Below are 21,951 nucleotides of genomic sequence, written 5' to 3' on the forward strand. Positions count from 1 at the left end.
GAAACAGGGGCCCATCCTCAGGTGTTGCATAGAAAAAAAAAAAGTCAATTCTTTTGGCATCCTTGAATTTTTGCAGACAGGTAATTTAAGGGGGCTCAGGTCATCTTAGGATTGTGGCCTTGAGCTTTTAGAAACTATGTTAGTGTTTGTTCAAGTCTTTATAGGACAAAGCTGAGGCCAGGTTGACTAGAGGTCTTTGAGGAGCGTGGCATAGAATTTGGTCAAAGGAGAGCATCTTTGTCAAGAGCTTAACATTTCATGTTGATCTTTGTTCTCTATTAGTGGCCTTGAAGTTGGCTGCATACCGGAATCACCCACATGTCTTAAAAAATACTGATGCCTGGCTCCCACTTCTAGAAAAATTTTATTTAATTGGTATGAGGAGGGCCGGGGCTTTGGATTTTTGATAGGTCCCCAAATAATTCTAATGTGCAGCAGTGTGGGAACCACTGCCGCAGAGTCCCTTGCTGTTCAAAGATGGGTGTGTGGAGCACAAGCGTTGGCATCCCCAAGTGCTGCTTCTGCATGTTTAAAGCTTGGAAAGCACTTTTCTGAGCCGGTTTTCACATTGCACCTGCCTCAGAGTCACCAGGAGGGTTTGTTAGAACACAGATTGCTGGGTCCATCCCCAGCTGTTCTGATTCAGTAGGTCTGGCATGGCCTGATAATTTGCATGTCTAACAAGTTTCCAGGTGATGCTGCAGCCAGTCCAGGACCACACACCGAGAACCACCAGTCTATGAAGATAAGCTCCTTCCTGTAAGCGCCAGGTGGGAGCTTGGGGATGCCAATGAGCTGTAGGACTTTCGGCTACTACTAAACATCCCAGGCCTCAGTTTTTTCTTTTATCAAACACAAGCTTGACCAGACACTCTCTAGGATTGTTTTTAATTTTCCTGTAGCAAGGAAACAGGGGCCCATCTAGACAGACACATATATATATATGTGTCTGTCTAGAAAATAAATACGTGCTGTTAATGTGAACTTTCAGGAACAATCACAGTCTCACAGTGACAAGGTGCTGCGTTACGCTGGGCCTTTCCTGGAGCTGGTGCTTTGAGCCCCTCCAGCTCTAAGATCTGAGCCACAGTTGAAAGATAATCCAACTCAGAAGAGCTGAACGACACTAACTGAGCACATACAATGTATAACTCTGGATGCTTTCCCTCTGTCAGTGGTTCTCAGAATATGGCAACACCCACGCATTTGTTAGAAATTCAAATTCCAATTCTAATTCTAACTGTGGGCAGTGGGTCACAGCAGTCTGTGTTTTAACAAGACTTCCAGGTGACATCAGTGCTCATGTTTAAGATTCACTGCTCTGCGTGAACTGGAAGACTCAGATCATCTCCCCCCACAGAAAAGCTTGCCTGGGGAACCAGATGTTAATCAGGGTTGCTAGATGGAAAAGCAGCAAATATTTATTGCCTACTCTGTGCCAGGCACTGGGTATGTAGTGATGAACAAGATAAACAGAAACTCTGCATTCATGGAGCTCACAGCTTAATAAGAGCATGACATCTGGGCAGAGGGAAACTGACAATCATAACGGAATAGACTGTCAGCTATAAATACATACTACAACATGGTACTCCGTGTACTCTGGGGAGACAGCAGCTATGCCAACTGGAAGACCTGTATTGGCCAGTTCAGCCCACCTCCCCTTGAATAGTGCTGGGTTGATGCTAAGTATGTAGCACCTGCCTTCACGTTAGCTGCTTCTTTACAGACTTCATGCAAACCCACCAACTGTAATGACAAAGTAATTACTGTTGTAAAATAAAGTTAAAACACAAAGAGAGGACCTACCTTTTAGGGGTTGCTATTCCAGTAAGCCTTCCTTGGATATCTGACCTGATTCCTAGATAGAGGCTTGGGAAACTTCATCACACTAAGGCTGAGCTCATCTGTCGGTCCATAACAGGCACCCACTAAATGCTTGTCGAGTGGATGTACGATTGCTCCTCAGCCTTTTGGCTAAGATCAAGTACAGAGTGGATGTGCGAACCAGCAACACATTAACAAATCATCTCTTGGGGCGGGTCACAGCACTTGATTAATCTTATCCATTTTTATACTCGTTCTCATTACCTTCAGTTTCCTATGCTGACATTTCCTAGTTTTATCCCTGAATTATTTTGGTGCCTGTACCAGCCTATCTATGCATGGAGTACGTTTCCAGACAACACATTTGAAATTGGAAACCTATTGAATGATTAAATGAACATCTGTTTATGTTTTAAAAAAATATCCATTTGTACTTTTATATTATGATTTGTGCAGATATTTCTATGGGCACAGTTCCTGAGCCCTTTAAAAGAGAAAAATCAGTCTTTAGAGTTACTTATCTGTAACAGGTAATGACTTAATTTTGTGTACACACGAGCAAACTGAGGTACTGAGGACATTGTGTTGGTACTTTTTTTTTTATTAATTTTAATTTATTGTGTTAACATGGTTTCAAGCGTCCCACTGAATACAACACCCTCGCCCCCCTATGTCCCCATCTGTACCCCCTTTGCCCCCTTCCTCCCCAAACCCACCCTTCTTCCCTCTGGGACCTGCTGTCCTGCTATCTGTATTTCTGTGTTATGTATATATAATTTCACTAATCCTTTTACCTTCTCTGATCCCATCACCTCTTCCCCTTTCCCTCTGACAGCTGTCCCTCTGGTCCCTGTGATTCCACCTCTGCCTCTATTCCGTTCCTCAGTTCATTTTTTTCCTTAGATTCCACATATAAGTGAGGTCATATGACATTTGTCTTTCTCTGCCTGGCTTATTTCACTTAGCATAATAATCTCCAGGTCCATCCAAACCATCGTAAAAGGTAAGATTTCCTTCTTTTTCATGGCTGCGTAGTATTCCATTGTGTATACATACCACACACACCACAGCCTTTTAATCCACTTGCCCATTGACGGACACTTGGGCTGTTTCTGGATCTTGGCCACTGTAAACAATGCTGCAACAAACATGGGAGTGCCTATCTTTTTTTGAATCAGTGATTTGGTGTCAGACCCTCCTGTGCCATGCACAGGCCTCAGCTCCTTGAACAGGCACTCTGGCAGGAGACTGGCTGTAGTCTGAAACCAGCTGAGGGCTGAGCAGCACGTGGGATGCGGGTGCTAACTGGAGATCCGGGACTTACCTGGTCCACAGGTACATTTCATTGGGGATGCATATAAGTTTAAAAGATTTTGAGACTTCACATTTTAAACATTGGGAGATTCACATATATATCTGAGTTTCTGTTTCCTGAAGAATCAGAAGATCCTGAAGCGCCTGAGCTGTATTCCCACAGGACAATCATCAGCCAGTGGAAGCTGAGTAGTGGCTGTCCTCAAATTTGCCACCTTAGTTTGCGACCTGCTTCTCTGGTTCACATTAGCAATGTGAATCCTGAAGACACTTGGGTTTGCAACCCTTGATGTAACTAAAAAATATCTACTGGACATCTTTTATGTATAGAACACTGATGCTAATGCTTAGTTGTCTTTAAGAACTCTAGGTGGCATTCTCATGTTTTGGATAATGCTATTTTAGACAGTGGCCAGGATGCTATTCAGTGGAGAGGGTTGACCTTAAACTGGAGCTAGATTGCCCTTGGGCTGTTCCTTGGTGATCCCCTCTCCCTCCTGCCCCCTACTTCTCAGCTTCTTGCCATATATTACCTAGAATGCTATTATCATTATGGCACCTGTAAAAGTTACCAATGAGACTGTCTGGCTCAGTCCATTGTTTTACATTTAGAATAAAGTACATTAGTTTACATTTAGAATAAAGGAAAGAGAGTGCCATGTCACATGCTTGTGTTCATCTATTTTATTACTGATTAAGAAAAATCATGCCCTCCCTCTAACAAGCATGGTTTGCAAATACAAACAGTAGGTGCACATTGAAAAATAATTATTTCTAAATCTTTTCAGTTGTGAAGGTTCAGGTGTAATTTAGAAAAGACTCCACTTACTGCTTTGCATAAAAAATGCACATCACACTCTTCGATCAAAGTAAAGTTGAATTATGTCAAGTGACTATACTAGCTCCATTCATTTTCTTTCTGGAAATAGGAGTTGGCGTCCTGAGCATATTCAGAGTTTCAGAGCTTCAGCGTTTATGGCATTGTAAATGTCCTCAGTCATAGGCACATACATTTTTTCTTTGTCATCCAAGAAATACAAGGCATCTTTAACGACTGCTGGGTTAAAGCCCTCCTCCACAAGGTTCACTCTGCGGTACTTAAAAGTTCCAGTGATCTCAACGGTGTCCTGAAAAACATCAAACGGTTCACATTGCTGTAGTGTTTTTGCAAACAGATTAGGATGCAGAGAAAGGGGTAGCAGCGGGGCAGGGGACTGGCATCTCTGGGTCCCTTGAGAGCTATGAATGCTAGTTTTGTATGATATGGATACATCCTGTTTTCTGAAGATCCACTGGCGGTGGGGGAGGGCTTTGTGGAAGTATTTTTCTTTCCCTTAAAGCTATACGATCAACCATGGGGAGTGAGGGGCTGCAGACAGGGAGATATGGAGTAGAGAGTCTGTTGCTTGGTGAGCTTCAGGTACTACTGAAATACCCTAGTTAGCCTGACCTGTGGTGGCGCGGTGGATAAAGCGTCGACCTGGAAATGCTGAGGTCGCCGGTTCGAAACCCTGGGCTTGCCTGGTCAAGGCACATATGGGAGTTGATGCTTCCAGCTCCTCCCCCTCTTCTCTCTCTCTCTGTCTTTCCTCTCTCTTTCTCTCTCTGTCTCTCCCTCTCCTCTCTAAAAAAATGAATAAATAAATAAAACTTAAAAGAAAAAGAAATACCCTAGTTAAAGGTGGCTGGGGCTAGAGGGTCATCTACACACAGACAACGCTCTTTTTTCAGCCCATTTGTCTGTGAGACTGAAGATTGGTTTTTCCTCCAATTAATAGGTGATGATCTGAGGATATTTCAATTTTCATCTCTCTCAACCATCTCATTATAAAGGCAAAATGTCAGTGTTTTATGAAAATCAACAGAAATAAATTTATAGTCACAGCAATGTCTGGTGATCTAAAATTTCTCAACTCTTCAGAATCCTAGAGCTCAAAGTCTAAAAGTGAGAGTTTTAAACTAACCAAGGGCTTAAGGCAGTGGTGGGATTCAGCGAGTTTGCACGGGTTCGGCAAACCAATACCTAATTTTCTGTTGAGTTTGGCAAACCGGTTGTTAAAATGGCACTTGTAATCAGGGTTCTCTCTAAAGTGGGCGCCTGGGCAGCCACCCAAAGTGGAAATCACAAATTTACATTCCTTACTCTTTTTGAATGTTCATCTGTGCAACAGCGTGTTCTAAGCTCCAGAAGTCATGTTCATTCCATCCATAGGTGCAAACATTGCAAGTGAGGACTCCAATCAGAAGGAAATAGGGAAACATCTTAAATAACAGTTTTACTGTTTTGTGTTATGTATTATTTAATATTTTTTATTAATATTTTAAAAGTCTTTCTTATAGCAATCTACTTTTGTGTACCTCTTTTGTTGTTCTTATTAAAGTATTAAATGCATGAAATAATAAACTACCTTTTGGAATATTTTTTTTTATACTTAAAATGGTCATTAGGGCAGAGAACTAGTTGTTAAATTATTTGAATCCCACCACTGGCTTAATGTTTGAGAAAGAAAAAAAAAATCCTTCTAGTGATGATAGCTAAACCTTTGGTAGCTCCTACCGGCTAACGATGGCCAATTAAATTTCACACCAGAGAAAAGTGTAGGACTTCAGTGGATTTACCATTCTTTAAAACTGAAAAATAATAAATAGTAGGGTCGAAGAATTTCTGTTTTAAGTGTCTCTCATAGATCCTCAAACACAGACTTTGTGAGTTATTTGCTAATACTATTGCTGAATGAATTGGCCTGTCAATTTTAGGATGAAAAGGATTAGAATTTGGTTTCTGCTAGTTACATTTTTCTGGTATTTCTTCTTCCTTATTGAGCTTCCTGGAAAGGGCAGTGAAATTTTGGCCAGTGTGGTTGCTATGGTAGAAGTGGAGTTGTTGCCTAAGAGACAGGGGTCTTCATGAGAGAGGATAATTGAACTTGGTAATGGGAGGTCTCACCTGTATCCTTAGAAACCGGGGTCTAGCATAGCTGGGCAGGTATTCAGCTATGTGCTTAAAGATTTTCTTTCCATCAAATTCACAGTCTTCCTTTATCTTGATTGAGGCCATGCCAATTCGACCCTCATGACCTAAAAATAAAGTGAAAAAATATTAGATGTGTTGTATTATTTTATTTACAAGCTTTGCTGTTTCAAAGAACAGTGGGCTGAGACACCATTATGGCATAAGTGTCTTTTGGAGAATTGGAATTTTAATTTCAAATATATGTCAAAGTTATTCTGAAGTGAAAATACTACTACTACGACTACTACTGATAGCAGCTATACTTTGATTGAATCTTTATTATATGTCGGGTCTTATGGACTATCTCATTTAACCTTTACGAAGATGTTCAAATTCACCTCCATGTTATAGATGCAGGTACTGAGGCTTGAAAAACACTGAGATTTGTTCAAGTTCACACAGCAAATAGTAGGAAGAGTCAGAAACTGAACTGAGGCAGTCTGGCTCTAGATCCTGTGTGTGAAATCGCCATCCTTTTTAGTAGCAAGGTGAAAACACTTGAGGGGAAAGGTCAAACTGGTGGCTAAAGGAATTTTTTTTTTTTTACTTCAGTGAAAAGACCTTGCTCCACTTATGAAAAATTGAGCGTAGGTTGTTCTTTAGATTGTTCTAGGAAGCGTTCTGCCTCTCTGCATTTAGGGAATGTAGAGGACAGGGTCCACGGGTGAGCTGTTTTGTACCCTCCATCTGATATCCTTTGTCCCCAGAGGTGGAGCTTGCTACAGAGAAAACAGATCCTAACAGCTCTTTCTTCCCTGTCAAAGCCTAGCAGTTAAGTTGAGAGGTATTTACAATTACCATTGTTTCCTTGTGAGGATAGTGGTAATTAGGTACTAATCTTTCTTCTACCTGATCCTGGAGACCTGGCATGAGCCCAGGTCCATTTCCCTGAGCTACTTAGCTGTAACCAGAGAGAGAGAAGGAGCTGCCCTTTGTCACCTGGGTCCCAGCTTTCAAAATCTCTCCCATGGTAATTGCGTGTTTACCTACGGCTCTAAAAAAGGAGGAAAACAAGAGGAAAAAATTAAAAGAAAGGAAACACACCCTCATTTTATTCACCTCTCATCTGAGGGAGGCAGGACACTTGGCTCTTTTTCTCTAGGAGACCCTGGTAGCTGTCTAGAACAGTGGTCCCCAACCCCCGGGTCGCGGACCGGTACCGGTCCATGGGCCATTTGGTAACGGTGCGCAGAGAAAGAATAAATAACTTACATTATTTCCGTTTTATTTATATTTAAGACTGAACAATGTTTTGTTTTGTTTTTAAAAAATGACCAGATTCCCTCTGTTACATCCGTCTAAGACTCATTCTTGATGCTTGTCTTGTAAGTTCAACAATTATATTTAAAAATACCACAGTTTTTACGCCGGTTGCATAATTTTATTTTGTGCATTTATCTGTCCCACCCTAAAGGCCTGTCTGTGAAAATATTTTCTGATATTAAACTGGTCCATGGCCCAAAAAAGGTTGGGGACCATTGATCTAGAAGGCATCTGTCTCAGGAATCTCAAATGTCTCCAATAATTTTCTTTCTTCCTTCCTTTCTTCTTATTTTTTTTTAGGTGAGAGTAGGGGAGATAGTGAGACAAACTTCCACATGTGCCTTGACCAGGATCCACCCAGCAATCTCATCTGTGACCAATGCTCAAGCACTAAGCTGTTTTTAGTGCCTGAGGCCCATGCACTCCAATGGATCTATACTCAGCATTCAGGGTCACACTCCAATCAAGCTACAGGCTGCAGGAGAAGAAGAGGGAGAGAAGGGGAAGAGGAAGTGGGGGAAAAGCAGATAGTCGCTTCTCCTGTGTGCCCTGACTGGGAATCGAACCTGGGATGTCCATATGCTGGACCAATACTCTATCCACCAAGCCACTGGCCAGGGCTAATAATTTTCTTTTAGAATTAAGATAGAAGCTGATGCAACAGAAATCTTCAGGCATTGCTTCTTGCTCTGGCGTTCACTGAGAGGTAAATAAGCCTGCTGGGTCTCAGGCCTCTGCACTGACTCCTAGAGGCTGGTCCAAGGAGAAGGTTCCAGAGAGAAGGTTCCAGAATGTAGCAGATCTGGCCAGGGTTTTTCTAGAACTGTACTGTCAAATATGGTAGCCAGTGTTCACACATGGCTATTAAAATTAATTATAATTGAAATGAAAAATTTTAGTTCTTCAGTTGCACTAGCCGCATTTCAGTTGCTCAATAGTCACATGGTGGCTACTGGATACCATTTTGGATGGTGTGGATAGAAAACACTTTCATCACTGCCGAAAGTTCTAGCAATAATAAAAGTTCTAGAGGCCCTGGCCGGTTGGCTCAGCGGTAGAGCATCGGCCTGGCGTGCGGGGGACCCGGGTTCGATTCCTGGCCAGGGCACATAGGAGAAGCGCCCATTTGCTTCTCCACCCCCCCTCCTTCCTCTCTGTCTCTCTCTTCCCCTCCCACAGCCAAGGCTCCATTGGAGCAAAAGATGGCCCAGGCGCTGGGGATGGCTCCTTGGCCTCTGCCCCAGGCGCTAGAGTGGCTCTGGTTGCAGCAGAGCGACGCCCCGGAGGGATAGAGCATCGCCCCCTGGTGGGCAGAGCATCGCCCCTGGTGGGCGTGCCGGGTGGATCCCGGTCGGGCGCATGCGGGAGTCTGTCTGACTGTCTCTCCCCGTTTCCAGCTTCAGAAAAATACAAAAAACAAACAAACAAAACAAAATAAAAGTTCTAGAGAGTAGTCAGACAGTTCTGGTGTGACACCTAGAAAAAGTGAACTCCATTCTAAGCCCAAACCTAGAAGTTCCCTCCTAGTCCAAAACAGATCTGGGAAACCCCTGTGAAGATCACAGAATCAGAGAGCTGGGAGACTTTCAGAGTCTCTAATCTTGAGAGTTCATCTCTAATTTTCCACTCTTATATAGAATTCTCACAGGATCCAGGGTGGACAATTGCTTCTTTACACACTCCAGTTGGTGGGGCATTCCCTTCCTCAGGAGACAGTCCATTCTCTTGTTGGTTCCTCTAGTTATAAGAGAGTTCTCAGGCTAAATTTTGCTCTCTGGTCATTTCAACCCATTAATTTTCATTCTGTGCATTGAAGCAACATGAACACACCAGCTCCCTGTTTTAACAGACTGTCTCCAATTATTTGAAAACCATTAGCTTCCTCTTCTTTGTTCTATATCAGTGAGTCCTACACCTTACTGGTCATTTGGGAATTAAAAAAATATAAAGATTCTGAGTCCCAAACTCCAGAGGTTCTGATCATTAGAGATGAGCTTTAAAAAGTTTTCCAGTCCCTGGCCGGTTGGCTCAGCAGTAGAGCATCGGCTGGGCATGTGGATGTCCTGGGTTCGATTCCCGGCTAGGGTATACAGAAGAAGCACCCATTTGCTTCTCCACCCCTCCCTGCTCTCCTTTCTCTCTATCTCTTTCTTCCCCTCCCACAGCCAAGGCTCCATTGGAGCAAAGTTGGCCCGGGCACTGAGGATGGCTCCATGGCCTCTGCCTCAGGCACTAGAATGGCTCCGGATGCCACGGAGCATTGCCTCAAATGGACCGAGCATTGCCCCCTAGTGGGCTTGCTGGGTGGATCCCGGTCTGGTGCATGGGGAAGTCTGTCTCTTTGCCTCCCACTTCTCACTTCAGAAAAATACAAAAAACAAACAAACAAACACTTCAAGGGCTTGTTAAAACACAGCTCCCTGGGCCCCACCCCAGAAAGTCAGATTCAGTTGGTCTGGGGTGGGTCTGAGCAATCGTATTTTAACAAGCTCTTGGGTGAGGACAATGCTGCTGCTGGTTTATCACACTTGGAAGAGCATTGGCTCAGTCCTTCCAGTATACTCCCCGGATTCTCTCGCATTCTCCTACGCATTCTTGTGTGTTGTTACCATTTTAAATTTGGTATTTAACAGTGTGTGCAACATGCCAGGTGGGGTCTGTGAGAGCTGACAACCACCCTGCTGTTAATTCAGCCTAAGGTCCAACATGAGGGGTATTCTGCAACTCTCACACTGTGACCCAAGATGTGGTTACACTTCTCATCATGTCACTGCCACAGGGCTAGAGAGGAACACGTTATAGAAAGTCCTGAACATTCTTTATAAAATAAAAAGACAGCAAAAGGTCATGTGAAACCATCACTGTTCAGGAAGAAAGGGACTTAAGAGATTTCCATTTTGAATGTAAGTGGGAGTCCCAAAACCTGAGTTCTGGGGGAATACTAATACACCTAGCACCTTAGATTTGGACGGTGATTTAGAAGTTTGAATCCTCCCTGACATCTATAATTAAAACGATTTCTTGGCCCTGGCCGGTTGGCTCAGCGGTAGAGCGTCGGCCTGGCGTGCGGGGGACCCGGGTTCGATTCCCGGCCAGGGCACATAGGAGAAGCGCCCATTTGCTTCTCCACCCCCACCCCCCCTCCTTCCTCTCTATCTCTCTCTTCCCCTCCCGCAGCCAAGGCTCCATTGGAGCAAAGATGGCCTGGGCGCTGGGGATGGCTCCTTGGCCTCTGCCCCAGGCACTAGAGTGGCTCTGGTCACGGCAGAGCGACGCCCCGGAGGGGCAGAGCATCGCCCCCTGGTGGACAGAGCGTCGCCCCTGGTGGGCGTGCCGGGTGGATCCCGGTCGGGCGCATGAGGGAGTCTGTCTGACTGTCTCTCCCCGTTTCCAGCTTCAGAAAAATACAAAAAACAAACAAACAAAACAAAATAAAAGTTCTAGAGAGTAGTCAGACAGTTCTGGTGTGACACCTAGAAAAAGTGAACTCCATTCTAAGCCCAAACCAAGAATTTCCCTCCTAGTCCAAAACAGATCTGGGAAACCCCTGTGAAGATCACAGAATCAGAGAGCTGGGAGACTTTCAGAGTCTCTAATCTTGAGAGTTCATCTCTAATTTTCCACTCTTATATAGAATTCTCACAGGATCCAGGGTGGACAATTGCTTCTTTACACACTCCAGTTGGTAGGGCATTCCCTTCCTCAGGGGACAGTCCATTCTCTTGTTGGTTCCTCTAGTTATAAGAGAGTTCTCAGGCTAAATTTTGCTCTCTGGTCATTTCAACCCATTAATTTTCATTCTGTGCATTGAAGCAACATGAACACACCAGCTCCCTGTTTTAACAGACTGTCTCCAATTATTTGAAAACCATTAGCTTCCTCTTCTTTGTTCTATATCAGTGAGTCCTACACCTTACTAGTCATTTGGGAATTAAAAAAATATAAAGATTCTGAGTCCCAAACTCCAGAGGTTCTGATCATTAGAGATGAGCTTTAAAAAGTTTTCCAGTCCCTGGCCGGTTGGCTCAGCAGTAGAGCATCGGCTGGGCATGTGGATGTCCTGGGTTCGATTCTCGGCTAGGGTATACAGAAGAAGCACCCATTTGCTTCTCCACCCCTCCCTGCTCTCCTTTCTCTCTATCTCTTTCTTCCCCTCCCACAGCCAAGGCTCCATTGGAGCAAAGTTGGCCAGGGCACTGAGGATGGCTCCATGGCCTCTGCCTCAGGCACTAGAATGGCTCCGGATGCCACGGAGCATTGCCTCAAATGGACCGAGCATTGCCCCCTAGTGGGCTTGCTGGGTGGATCCCGGTCTGGTGCATGGGGAAGTCTGTCTCTCTGCCTCCCACTTCTCACTTCAGAAAAATACAAAAAACAAACAAACAAACACTTCAAGGGCTTGTTAAAACACAGCTCCCTGGGCCCCACCCCAGAAAGTCAGATTCAGTTGGTCTGGGGTGGGTCTGAGCAATCGTATTTTAACAAGCTCTTGGGTGAGGACAATGCTGCTGCTGGTTTATCACACTTGGAAGAGCATTGGCTCAGTCCTTCCAGTATACTCCCCGGATTCTCTCGCATTCTCCTACGCATTCTTGTGTGTTGTTACCATTTTAAATTTGGTATTTAACAGTGTGTGCAACATGCCAGGTGGGGTCTGTGAGAGCTGACAACCACCCTGCTGTTAATTCAGCCTAAGGTCCAACATGAGGGGTATTCTGCAACTCTCACACTGTGACCCAAGATGTGGTTACACTTCTCATCATGTCACTGCCACAGGGCTAGAGAGGAACACGTTATAGAAAGTCCTGAACATTCTTTATAAAATAAAAAGACAGCAAAAGGTCATGTGAAACCATCACTGTTCAGGAAGAAAGGGACTTAAGAGATTTCCATTTTGAATGTAAGTGGGAGTCCCAAAACCTGAGTTCTGGGGGAATACTAATACACCTAGCACCTTAGATTTGGACGGTGATTTAGAAGTTTGAATCCTCCCTGACATCTATAATTAAAACGATTTCTTGGCCCTGGCCGGTTGGCTCAGCGGTAGAGCGTCGGCCTGGTGTGTGGGGGACCCGGGTTCGATTCCCGGCCAGGGCACATAGGAGAAGCGCCCATTTGCTTCTCCACCCCCACCCCCCCTCCTTCCTCTCTATCTCTCTCTTCCCCTCCCGCAGCCAAGGCTCCATTGGAGCAAAGATGGCCTGGGCGCTGGGGATGGCTCCTTGGCCTCTGCCCCAGGCACTAGAGTGGCTCTGGTCACGGCAGAGCGACGCCCCGGAGGGGCAGAGCATCGCCCCCTGGTGGACAGAGCGTCGCCCCTGGTGGGCGTGCCGGGTGGATCCCGGTCGGGCGCATGCGGGAGTCTGTCTGACTGTCTCTCCCCGTTTCCAGCTTCAGAAAAATACAAAAAACAAACAAACAAACAAAAACCCCCCAATTTCTTCTCATGCCAACCCTCAGTACATACATGGTAAATATAATTTTATTATTTATGTAATTGAAAAGAATTAGTTCTCTTGACAATCTTAACTACAGAAGTGGTACTATCCCTAATTTTAGAGATTTGCCTGAAGTCAAACGACCCGCAGATATCGGAGTCACGACCCCAAATCAGACTTTGGCATGCCCCACTCTGCTGGCAGAAGCAGATCTGCAGGTGTGGTGACTCCGCTCTGTGTCATGATTCTGAAACGCAGTCGAGTGGGCTGGCTCAGGGACCTACTTTAAAAGAAGAGTCTGAGCAAAATCAGCTCCTTCCCAGTATTTTCTCCTAGCAGCTGCGCTTGCTCCTCTTTGTGTCTTGTGTACCATTTCCCAGTCATCCAACGTGATGCGTCTTTTCATGAGGAGTGCCAAGTTGCCTGGGACCTTGTGTCCTGGAGAGATCAGGCTGACCCAAGAGCCCAGCTGGGAACTGAACCACAGAGGAAGACCAGGTTCCGATGTACTAACTGGCTGATTTTTATAAAGGGACATAAACCAGACATAAGCCCCTTACTCCCAAATGGCTGAAAGAGTTGTTTGATCCTCCAGCTGACAGGAGAAAGCCATGACCTACTTTGCTCTGGGGTTAACATGATGTTTGGTGTTGGCATAGGTTTATACTATCTTGTGCATACCTGGCACAGACACTCCATAAACAACCACTTCTTGGACAAAATCAACCAGTCCCAGTACGTCAGCGACTTCAGTGGTGGCCACATTTTCCCCTTTCCATCTGGAAGAAAAGTCAAGGTTAGCAGAGGTCCTTGGTAGTTTCTGGCTCAGGATGCAAAGACGGAACAGCTGCTTTCCTCCAGACCTCTGTGGGGTGGCTACGTTCTGTACCGCACCTTGGGCCCCATCCTCCCCAACCTTGTCATGGGAGAGGCACCCTGCTTGAGGAACAAAGGCATAGACCTCAATAATAAAAAGTGGGATTTCACTCTAGCTGCAGGAAACATGCTACACAGAATGATGTTGTTCTAATAAAATATAGACTTGGCTTGAGAAAGGCACTGGAAATAAAACAAAAACCCCTCAATGACTTTTCGCTATATGTAGGTCTCTCAGTTTCCTCCTTCACTAACTTTGGTTGCTATTTAACTGAATTAGTGAGCTTCTGTTTAATAAAATTTCATACTTGTATTTCAGGGTTTCATGGCCAATGACAAAGCTTTTAATAAGAATAAGATATCATAGTTTATTTGCAGAGACTACAATGTTAGTGCCCAATCATGTGCTATTTTTCACTCCATAAAATTACTTATGCTTTACATTTAAATATGTAATTCTTTAAATCTCTCAGACGTATCTTTTCAGTAACATGGAGGTGGCATAAAATAATGGTAGGGATCCTGAGTCATGGGATATTACAGATGGAAAGAACCCAGAGGGTCATTTATGATTTACACACATAATTAGACCCTGATGTCACGGGTGAAGAAACAAGAGGTTGAGAAAGGTTACCAGCCGTGCTAACACAGAAGGTCAGAGGCAGAGGTGAGCCTGGGAGCTCAGTTCTCCTCATTCACGTTCAGACACATCCACACTCTACTACAGCCAACTTCCATTTCTTCCTCATTAATTAATGCAAAAAGTAATCATGTGTGTCAGGCACTGTGCGAGGAGCTGGGCCTGGCCTCGGGGAGTTCACATAGGAAGGAAGCTGACTAAACCAAAGTGTTACGGGGCTGGAAGACTGTACTGTTATTGGGAATTCATTTCATAGTCTCTTACCATGACATTGCGCTGATTGGGCGTTCCCTAGGAAAGAACCTGGTTGGGGATAGAGAGTGGGAGGGAGGGGAGCAAGTGGGGATCGGAACCTCTTACCTCCTCTTCAACTAACTCAGTTCCGCTTTCACTTGCATTTGATTTTATCTGAAGAAAAGCCCCATAATTAGAGACTGTGAAAATCCTTGGCTGTGCTAAGAGTGACCGGTAATAAACAGAATAATTGGACGGACTAAGCTATTTAGGATCCAAAAATCAGACACGGGTTTTCGACCTTATTTTCATCTGCTGTTGCTCAGCCAATTCAGCTGTGCATCAGAGCGACCCCTCCTGTATGCTGCTCCTTTTTTCTAGGAACACAGGAGGTTGAGTTGGCACACTATAGAGAAGAAAATGGAGTACCATAATCAAAGTGGAATGCGATTCCCCTTTAGGATTAAGCCAAACTGGGCACGTTTCTCAATAATTCAGAGAAACCAACCGGAATGTATCGCCGACTCTGTCGTGGAAATAGATGAAATCATCATGGTCAATCATTAAGAGATCTCCACTGTTGAAATAGAGGTCCCCTTTCTTAAAGACATCTCTCAGTTTTTTCTTCTCTGTCTGAGTCTTTCCTCCAGCATAGCCAGTAAATGGTGTAAGTTGTGTGATTTTGCAAATCAGGAGCCCAACTTCACCTAAGACAGAAGAAAGTAAATTGTTCTGAAATGTGCTTGCAGTAGGCAAATTTTATTATTAACTTTCTCTTAAAACTGATGCCATGAAACTCATCAGCAGCAAGCTGGTTGCACACACACATGTATATACATGTACATCATATGTACACATATACACACTATGCACACACAGTATGTTGCTCTATATGGTCACACATTTGGAATTTTTAAAGTGCTAACCTTTTAGACAATAATGATTTACATACATAATTAGACAAATGAACAGTAGTTTAAGCTGAAAGGTAAAGACTCCTTGAAACAATAGTTTTGCAACCAGTCTTACATGTCCCTTCCCACAAAATGCTTACCTCACAAGAAGTTGTTAAGCTAGGTTTCAAACTATAATTATATTACATGTAGTGGTTAAATTAGCATCTTTAGGAGTTTCTGTAACTATTTCTGAGAGTACAAAAATAAATTGCTTCCCCCCCCCCACTCTGATAATTTTAGCAATGATAAGTTAGTTGTTAAGAGTCACTTGGTCAAGGTTAATTGAACAAAAATCCCTCGTACCTTTGGGAACTTTGATGCAATATCCATTTTCATCTCGGACAGGTTCCTCTTTCTCAACATCATATTTAATCAGCTCATAAGGTATGACTTTCTGACGAAATGAAAACATAATTTAAGCGTACATTTTCACTTTTCTTTTTTATTGTGGCATAGCATGAATAAAGTATATAAATAACACATATCTTAAGTGTACAGCTTGGTGAATTTCATATATGCATACATCCATGTTACTACCACCCAGATCAAGATATGAAACATTTTCATTACCTTAAAAAGTTTCTTCCTGCCCCTTTCTGTCAAGTTAACCACTATTCTGATTTTTATCACTGCCAAGTAGTCTTAAACTCCCAATAAATGAAATAAATAAAAATATTTGCCTTTGTACCTGTTTCTTTCACTCAACATAATATGTGTGATGCTCAGCCATCCACATTGTTTCAGTAGTTTATTTTCTACTGCCATGTGATTTTCCTTGTATTAATATACAACAATATTTATCCATTCTCCTATTGATGGGCAGTTAGATCATTTACAGTTCTGGACTATTAAAAATAAAGCTGTTAAGAACATTCTCATACTTGTTTTTTGGTGGATATATCACAAGTGGGTACTTAAAATCTTGGAGAACCTGGCCCTGGCCGGTTGGCTTGGTGGTAGAGCGTCGGCCTGGCGTGCAGAAGTCCTGGGTTCAATTCCCGGCCAGGGCACACAGGAGGGGCGCCCATCTGCTTCTCCACCCCTTCCCCTCTCCTTCCTCTCTGTCTCTCTCTTCCCTTCCCGCAGCCGAGGCTCCATTGGAGCAGAGATGGCCCGGCGCTGGGGATGGCTCCTTGGCCTCTGCCCCAGGTGCTAGAGTGGCTCTGGTTGTGACAGAGCGATGCCCCGGAGGGGCAGAGCATCGCCCCCTGGTGGGCGTGCCGGGTGGATCCCGGTCGGGCGCATGCGGGAGTCTGTCTGTCTCTCCCCGTTTCCAGCTTCAGAAAAATACAAAAAAATAAAAATAAAAATAAATAAATAAATAAATAAAAATAAAATCTTGGAGAACCTTATTACGCCATTGTTAGATGGCTTGCTTTTCCAGACACACGTTCTCCAGTGTATTTAAGGTTCAGTGGCATAATTACTTCATGCCATGGCTATAAAATGATTAAAACTCTATCACAGTTCAGATATAGTATAATTTAATGGCATAAAAATTTATATTTATATAATTCAGTAAGGGCAAGAAGTATATCATTTTCTCTATTAACTCATAGGTACAAATATGACAATATTTAAGATGTAATTACTTGCTATGATTACTGTGTCCATTTAAAATTTAAATTAAAGTCTATATGATAGCCGGACCAGGCAGTGGCACAGTGGATAGAGTATTGGACTGGGATACGGAGAACCCAGGTTCAAAACCGCGAGGTCACCGGTTTGAGCACGGGCTCATCAGGCTTGAGTGGGGCCTCAACAGCTTGAGTGCAGGGTTGCTGGCTTGAGTGTGGGATCATAGACATGACCCCATGGTTACTGGCTAGAGCCTAAGGTCACTGACTTAAAAGCCAAGGTCACTGGTTTGAGCCCAAGGTTGTTGGCTTGAGCAAGGGGTCACTCGCTCTGCTGTAGCCCCCTAGTCAAGGCAAATATGAGAAAGCAATCAATGAACAACTAAGGAGACTAAGGAGCTGCAGCAAAGATACTTCTCATCTCTCTCCCTTCCTGCTTGTCTGTCCCTATCTGTTCCTCTGTCTGTCTCTGTCACACACACACACAAAAGTCTATATGATAAATTAACCAGTTACGTGCTTTGATAGTAGGAGATAACCATTAAAAGTCATGTAGCATTTATAGTTAACAAATACAGATCTTTATTTGTAAGAATGCAAAAAAATTGGGGTGGTAACTAATGTTTTTTTCCACATCAATTACAGGGCCATTTACCCACACACCTTTTCTTAGTTTTAACATACAGATTTGTTTAAACTAGAAAAATTGACAATAAAACATGGCAATTAATGGATGCAATAAAAAGGACTAGTAACAGCACCAACTTCTTTTTTTTTGTATTTTTCTGAAGTTGGGAACAGGGAGGCAGTCAGACAGACTCCCGCATGTGCCCAACCAGGATTCACCCGGCATGCCCACCAGGGGGCGATGCTCTGCCCATCTGGGTGTTGCTCTGTTGCAACCAGAGCCATTCTAGTGCCTGAGGCAGAGGCCATAGAGCCATCCCCAGCTCCCGGGCCAACTTTGCTCCAATGGAGCCTTGGCTGCGGGAAGGGAAGAGAGAGACAGAGAGGAAGGAGAGGGGGAGGGATGGAGAAGCAGATGGGTGAACAGCACCAACTTCTAATGCTCTCAGGTTTGGTTTGAAACAAAAGTTTCCTTGCAACTCACTGTAACAACTCACAGAGCTTGTGCCTAACCTCAACTTTGTGACTTCTTTTGTTTTGAACTGCATTTAGGCCTGGCTCTTCTAGATTTGGGACAGTTCAGGTTGTACTGAAACTAGAGCAAATGGACCCCTCTCCGTAGTGGTTCCAGTGGCGAGTAGGACAGTGATTCTCAGTCTCTAGTGGTGCTGCCCATTAGAATTTTCTGTGCTGATGGAAATATTCTGGTGAGACTGGGTGTGTTCAGGGCAGTTTGTCCATAGACAATGATGGAAATATTCTATATCTGTACTGTGCAACACAGTAATCACAAAATATGGTTACTGAGCACTTGAAATGTGGCTAGGATGAACTAAATTAAAAGTTTATTTATATAATTTAAATTTAAATAGCCACACCTATTTAAAGAGAGAGGGGGAGTGGGAGCTGGCATATTGGATGGCACAGATATGGAGGACAGTGAAGGGACCTGTGTAGTGTAGGTCTGGCTGTCATTGTCAGGGAGGTTCCTCGGACTTGGGAATGCCTAGAGACCAGGCCAGAACATAAGGAATGGAATGAAAATAATCATTACAGCTAACATTCATTCCAGGCTGTTATATGACAGGCATTTGGGCTATATCTTCTAATGACTTTTTAAAAATAATTATAATAATTTCTTTTCAGTGACAGAGACAGAGAGAGGAACAGTTAGGGACAGATAGACAGGAAGGAAGATAGATGAGAAGTATCAATTCTTTGTTGCGGCACCTTAGTTGTTCATTGATTGCTTTCTCATATGTGCCTTGATGGGAGGGGGCTACAGCAGAGCGAGTGACCCTTTGTTCAAGCCAGCGACCTTGGGCTTCAAGCCAGCGACCTTTGAGCTCAAGGTAGCAATAATGGGGTCATGTCTGTGATCCTACGCTCAAGCCAGCAACCCTGCACTCAAGCTGTTGAGCCTGCACTCAAGTTGGCAACTCGGGGTTTTGAACCTGGGTTCTCCATGCCCCAGTCCAATGCTCTACCCACTGTGCCACAACCTGGTCAGGCTAATTATTATTTATTTATTTATTTGTTTATTTATTTATTTATTTATTTTTAGTATTTTCCCGAAGCTGGAAACGGGGAGGCAGTCAGACAGACTCCTGCATGCACCCGACCAGGATCCACCTGGCATGCCCACCAGGGGGCGATGCTCTGCCTATCTGGGGTGTTGCTCCACTGCAACCAGAGCCATTCTAGTGCCTGAGGCAGAGGCCATAGAGCCATCCCCAGCTCCCGGGCCAACTTTGCTCCAATGGAGCCTCGACTGCTGGAGGGGAAGAGAGAGACAGAGAGGAAGGAGAGGGGGAGGGGTGGAGAAGCAGATGGGCGCTTCTCCTGTGTGCCCTGGCTGGGAATCGAAGCTGGGATTCCTGCACGCCAGGCTGACGCTCTACCACTGAGCCAACCGGTCAGGGCCAGGCTAATAATTATTTAACTGAATTCTTCCAACAATTTTTTTTCTTTATCAACATTGAGTTGATAAAGAGCCAGGCACTGAGCTCTCTATTTTCTCTCTTTAATCTGTTTTACAAATGATGAAATTGACATCTAAGGAACATAAAGTGATTTGCCCTAGGTCATTTGGCTAGTACTTGAATGTGTTGAAATTTGATCTCTAGAGCCAGATCTTATGGATCACTGTCTCTCTACACTGCTAGGCAGTCCCTCGGGGCACAAGTTGCTTGGAAGCTCTGAGGAGACAGTTTTGTGGCCAGGCAGGATGGGTTACCAGAAGCCCAAAGATGACAGTGACTGCTCAAGGCAGTATAGGCTCAGAATTTGCTGACTATTTCTGAAATTTTGAAGACTGGATGGTCATCTGGAAGACCAACTGCTTGAGAACAAGAAAGGCAAAGAGATTGTCTGGAGATCTCAGGCAATAAAAGAGATGTTTATGTGAGCTGGCTTAAAAATAGAAAATTTCAATCATATATCTGTTAAAAGGTTAATATCCAAAATACTCAATAAAAACTCAAACTGCTCATAGCAAAAAAAAAAAAAAAAAAAAAAAAAAAAAAAAAAAAATGCAGTTAAAAAAACAGGCAAACAATCTGAATAGACATTTTCCAAAGAAAACATGCAGATGGCCAACAGGTACATGAAAAGATGTTCAACATCACTAATTCTAAAGGAACTGCAAATCAAAACCACAATGAGATACCATCTCACAGCTGTTTGAATGGCTACTATTGAAAAGGTAAGGAATAACAAGTGCTGGAGAGGATGTGGAAAAAACTCGCACACTGTTGGTGAGAATGCAGATTGATGCAGCCACTACGGATAGAAGTATGGAAGTGCCTCAAAAAATTAAAAATGGAACTACCATATATATGATCCAGCAAGTCCACTCCTGAGTATTTATCCAAAAAAAATGAAAACATTAATTTGCTAAGATGTATGCACCTCACATTCATGGCAGCATTATTTTTTATTTTTATTTTTTTTCATGGCAGCATTATTTAAAATAGCAAAAAGAAGAAAACAATGTAGATGTCCATTGAGAGTGTGGTGTATATACACAATGGAATATTATTTCATAATATTCCATTAAAGGAAATCTTGCCATTTGTGACAACATAGATGGAACTTAAGGGCATTTTGCTAAGTGAAATAAGTCATACAGAGAAAGACAAATGCCACATGATCTCACTTATATGTGGTTTCTGAAAAACAAAACAAAATTAGAAGACAGATTGGTGGTTACCAGAGGTGGGAGTGAAGAGTAGGTAAAAATGAGTAAAAGTGGTTAAAAGGTAGAAACTTCCAGTTATAAAATAAATAAGTCCTGGGGGTGTAATGCATAGCATGGGGACTATAGTTAATAACAGTATTTTGCATATTTGAAAGTTGCTAAGAGATTTTTTTTTTTCAGAGAGAGAGTCAGAGAGAAGGATAGATAGGGACAGACAGGAACAAAGAGAGATGAGAAGCATCAATCATTAGTTTTTCATTGCGATACCTTAGTTGTTCATTGATTGCTTTCTCATATATGCCTTGACTGTGGGGCTACAGCAGACTGAGTAACCTCTTGCTCAAGCCAGTGACTTTTGGTCCAAGCTGGTGAGCTTTGCTCAAACCAGATGAGCCCACGCTCAAGTTGGCAACCTCGGGGTCTTGAACCCAGGGCCTCTGCATCCCAGTCCGACGCTCTATTCACTGCGCCACTGCCTGGAGAGAAGATCTTAAAAGTTCTTATCAAAAGAAACATTGTAACTATGTGAGATGATAAATGTTAAGTGATTATCATTTTGCAATATATCAATATATGTATATCGAATCATTATGTTGTATATGTAAAACTAATATAATGTTATATGTCAATTATATCTCAATTAAAAACTGGGAAATATATATATATCTTTTAGCAAGAGAAGGGAGGGCAGACAGGGACAGACAGACAGGAAGGGAGAGAGACAAGGAGTATCAAGTCGTAGTTGTGGTATTTTAATTGCTGATTGCTTTCTCACTTGTGCTTTGACTAGGGGGCTCCAGCTAGGCCAGTGACCCCTTGCTCAAGCCAGTGACCTTAGGCTCAAGCCAGAGACCTTTGGGCTCAAGGCAGCGACCATGGGATCATGTTGATCCTATGCTCAAGCTGGCAACCCTGCACTCAACCTGACAAGCCTGCGCTCAATTCAGTGAGCTTGAGACTTTGAACCTGGGTCCTCAGCATCCCGGG

At 43.6% G+C, this 21,951-nt stretch overlaps 1 protein-coding gene across 1 annotated transcript in view; it reads right to left on the reverse strand.

The window, feature by feature from the left end:
* Positions 1-3,810: 3,810 nt before the first annotated feature.
* The window catches only part of SLC27A2 (solute carrier family 27 member 2), a 64,707-nt gene continuing 46,566 nt past the window's right edge, over positions 3,811-21,951 (reverse strand). The window contains exons 6-10 of the mRNA XM_066388298.1: positions 15,865-15,955; positions 15,114-15,312; positions 13,537-13,634; positions 6,089-6,219; positions 3,811-4,268 (exon numbers count right to left, since the gene is read on the reverse strand). Coding sequence (XP_066244395.1) covers positions 4,092-4,268; positions 6,089-6,219; positions 13,537-13,634; positions 15,114-15,312; positions 15,865-15,955 — 696 coding nt within the window. The 3' untranslated portion in view covers positions 3,811-4,091. The remainder of the gene's footprint in view (positions 4,269-6,088; positions 6,220-13,536; positions 13,635-15,113; positions 15,313-15,864; positions 15,956-21,951) is intronic.

This window comes from Saccopteryx leptura, chromosome 6 (assembly GCF_036850995.1).
Source record: "Saccopteryx leptura isolate mSacLep1 chromosome 6, mSacLep1_pri_phased_curated, whole genome shotgun sequence".
Classification (NCBI taxonomy): Eukaryota; Metazoa; Chordata; class Mammalia; order Chiroptera; family Emballonuridae; genus Saccopteryx; species Saccopteryx leptura.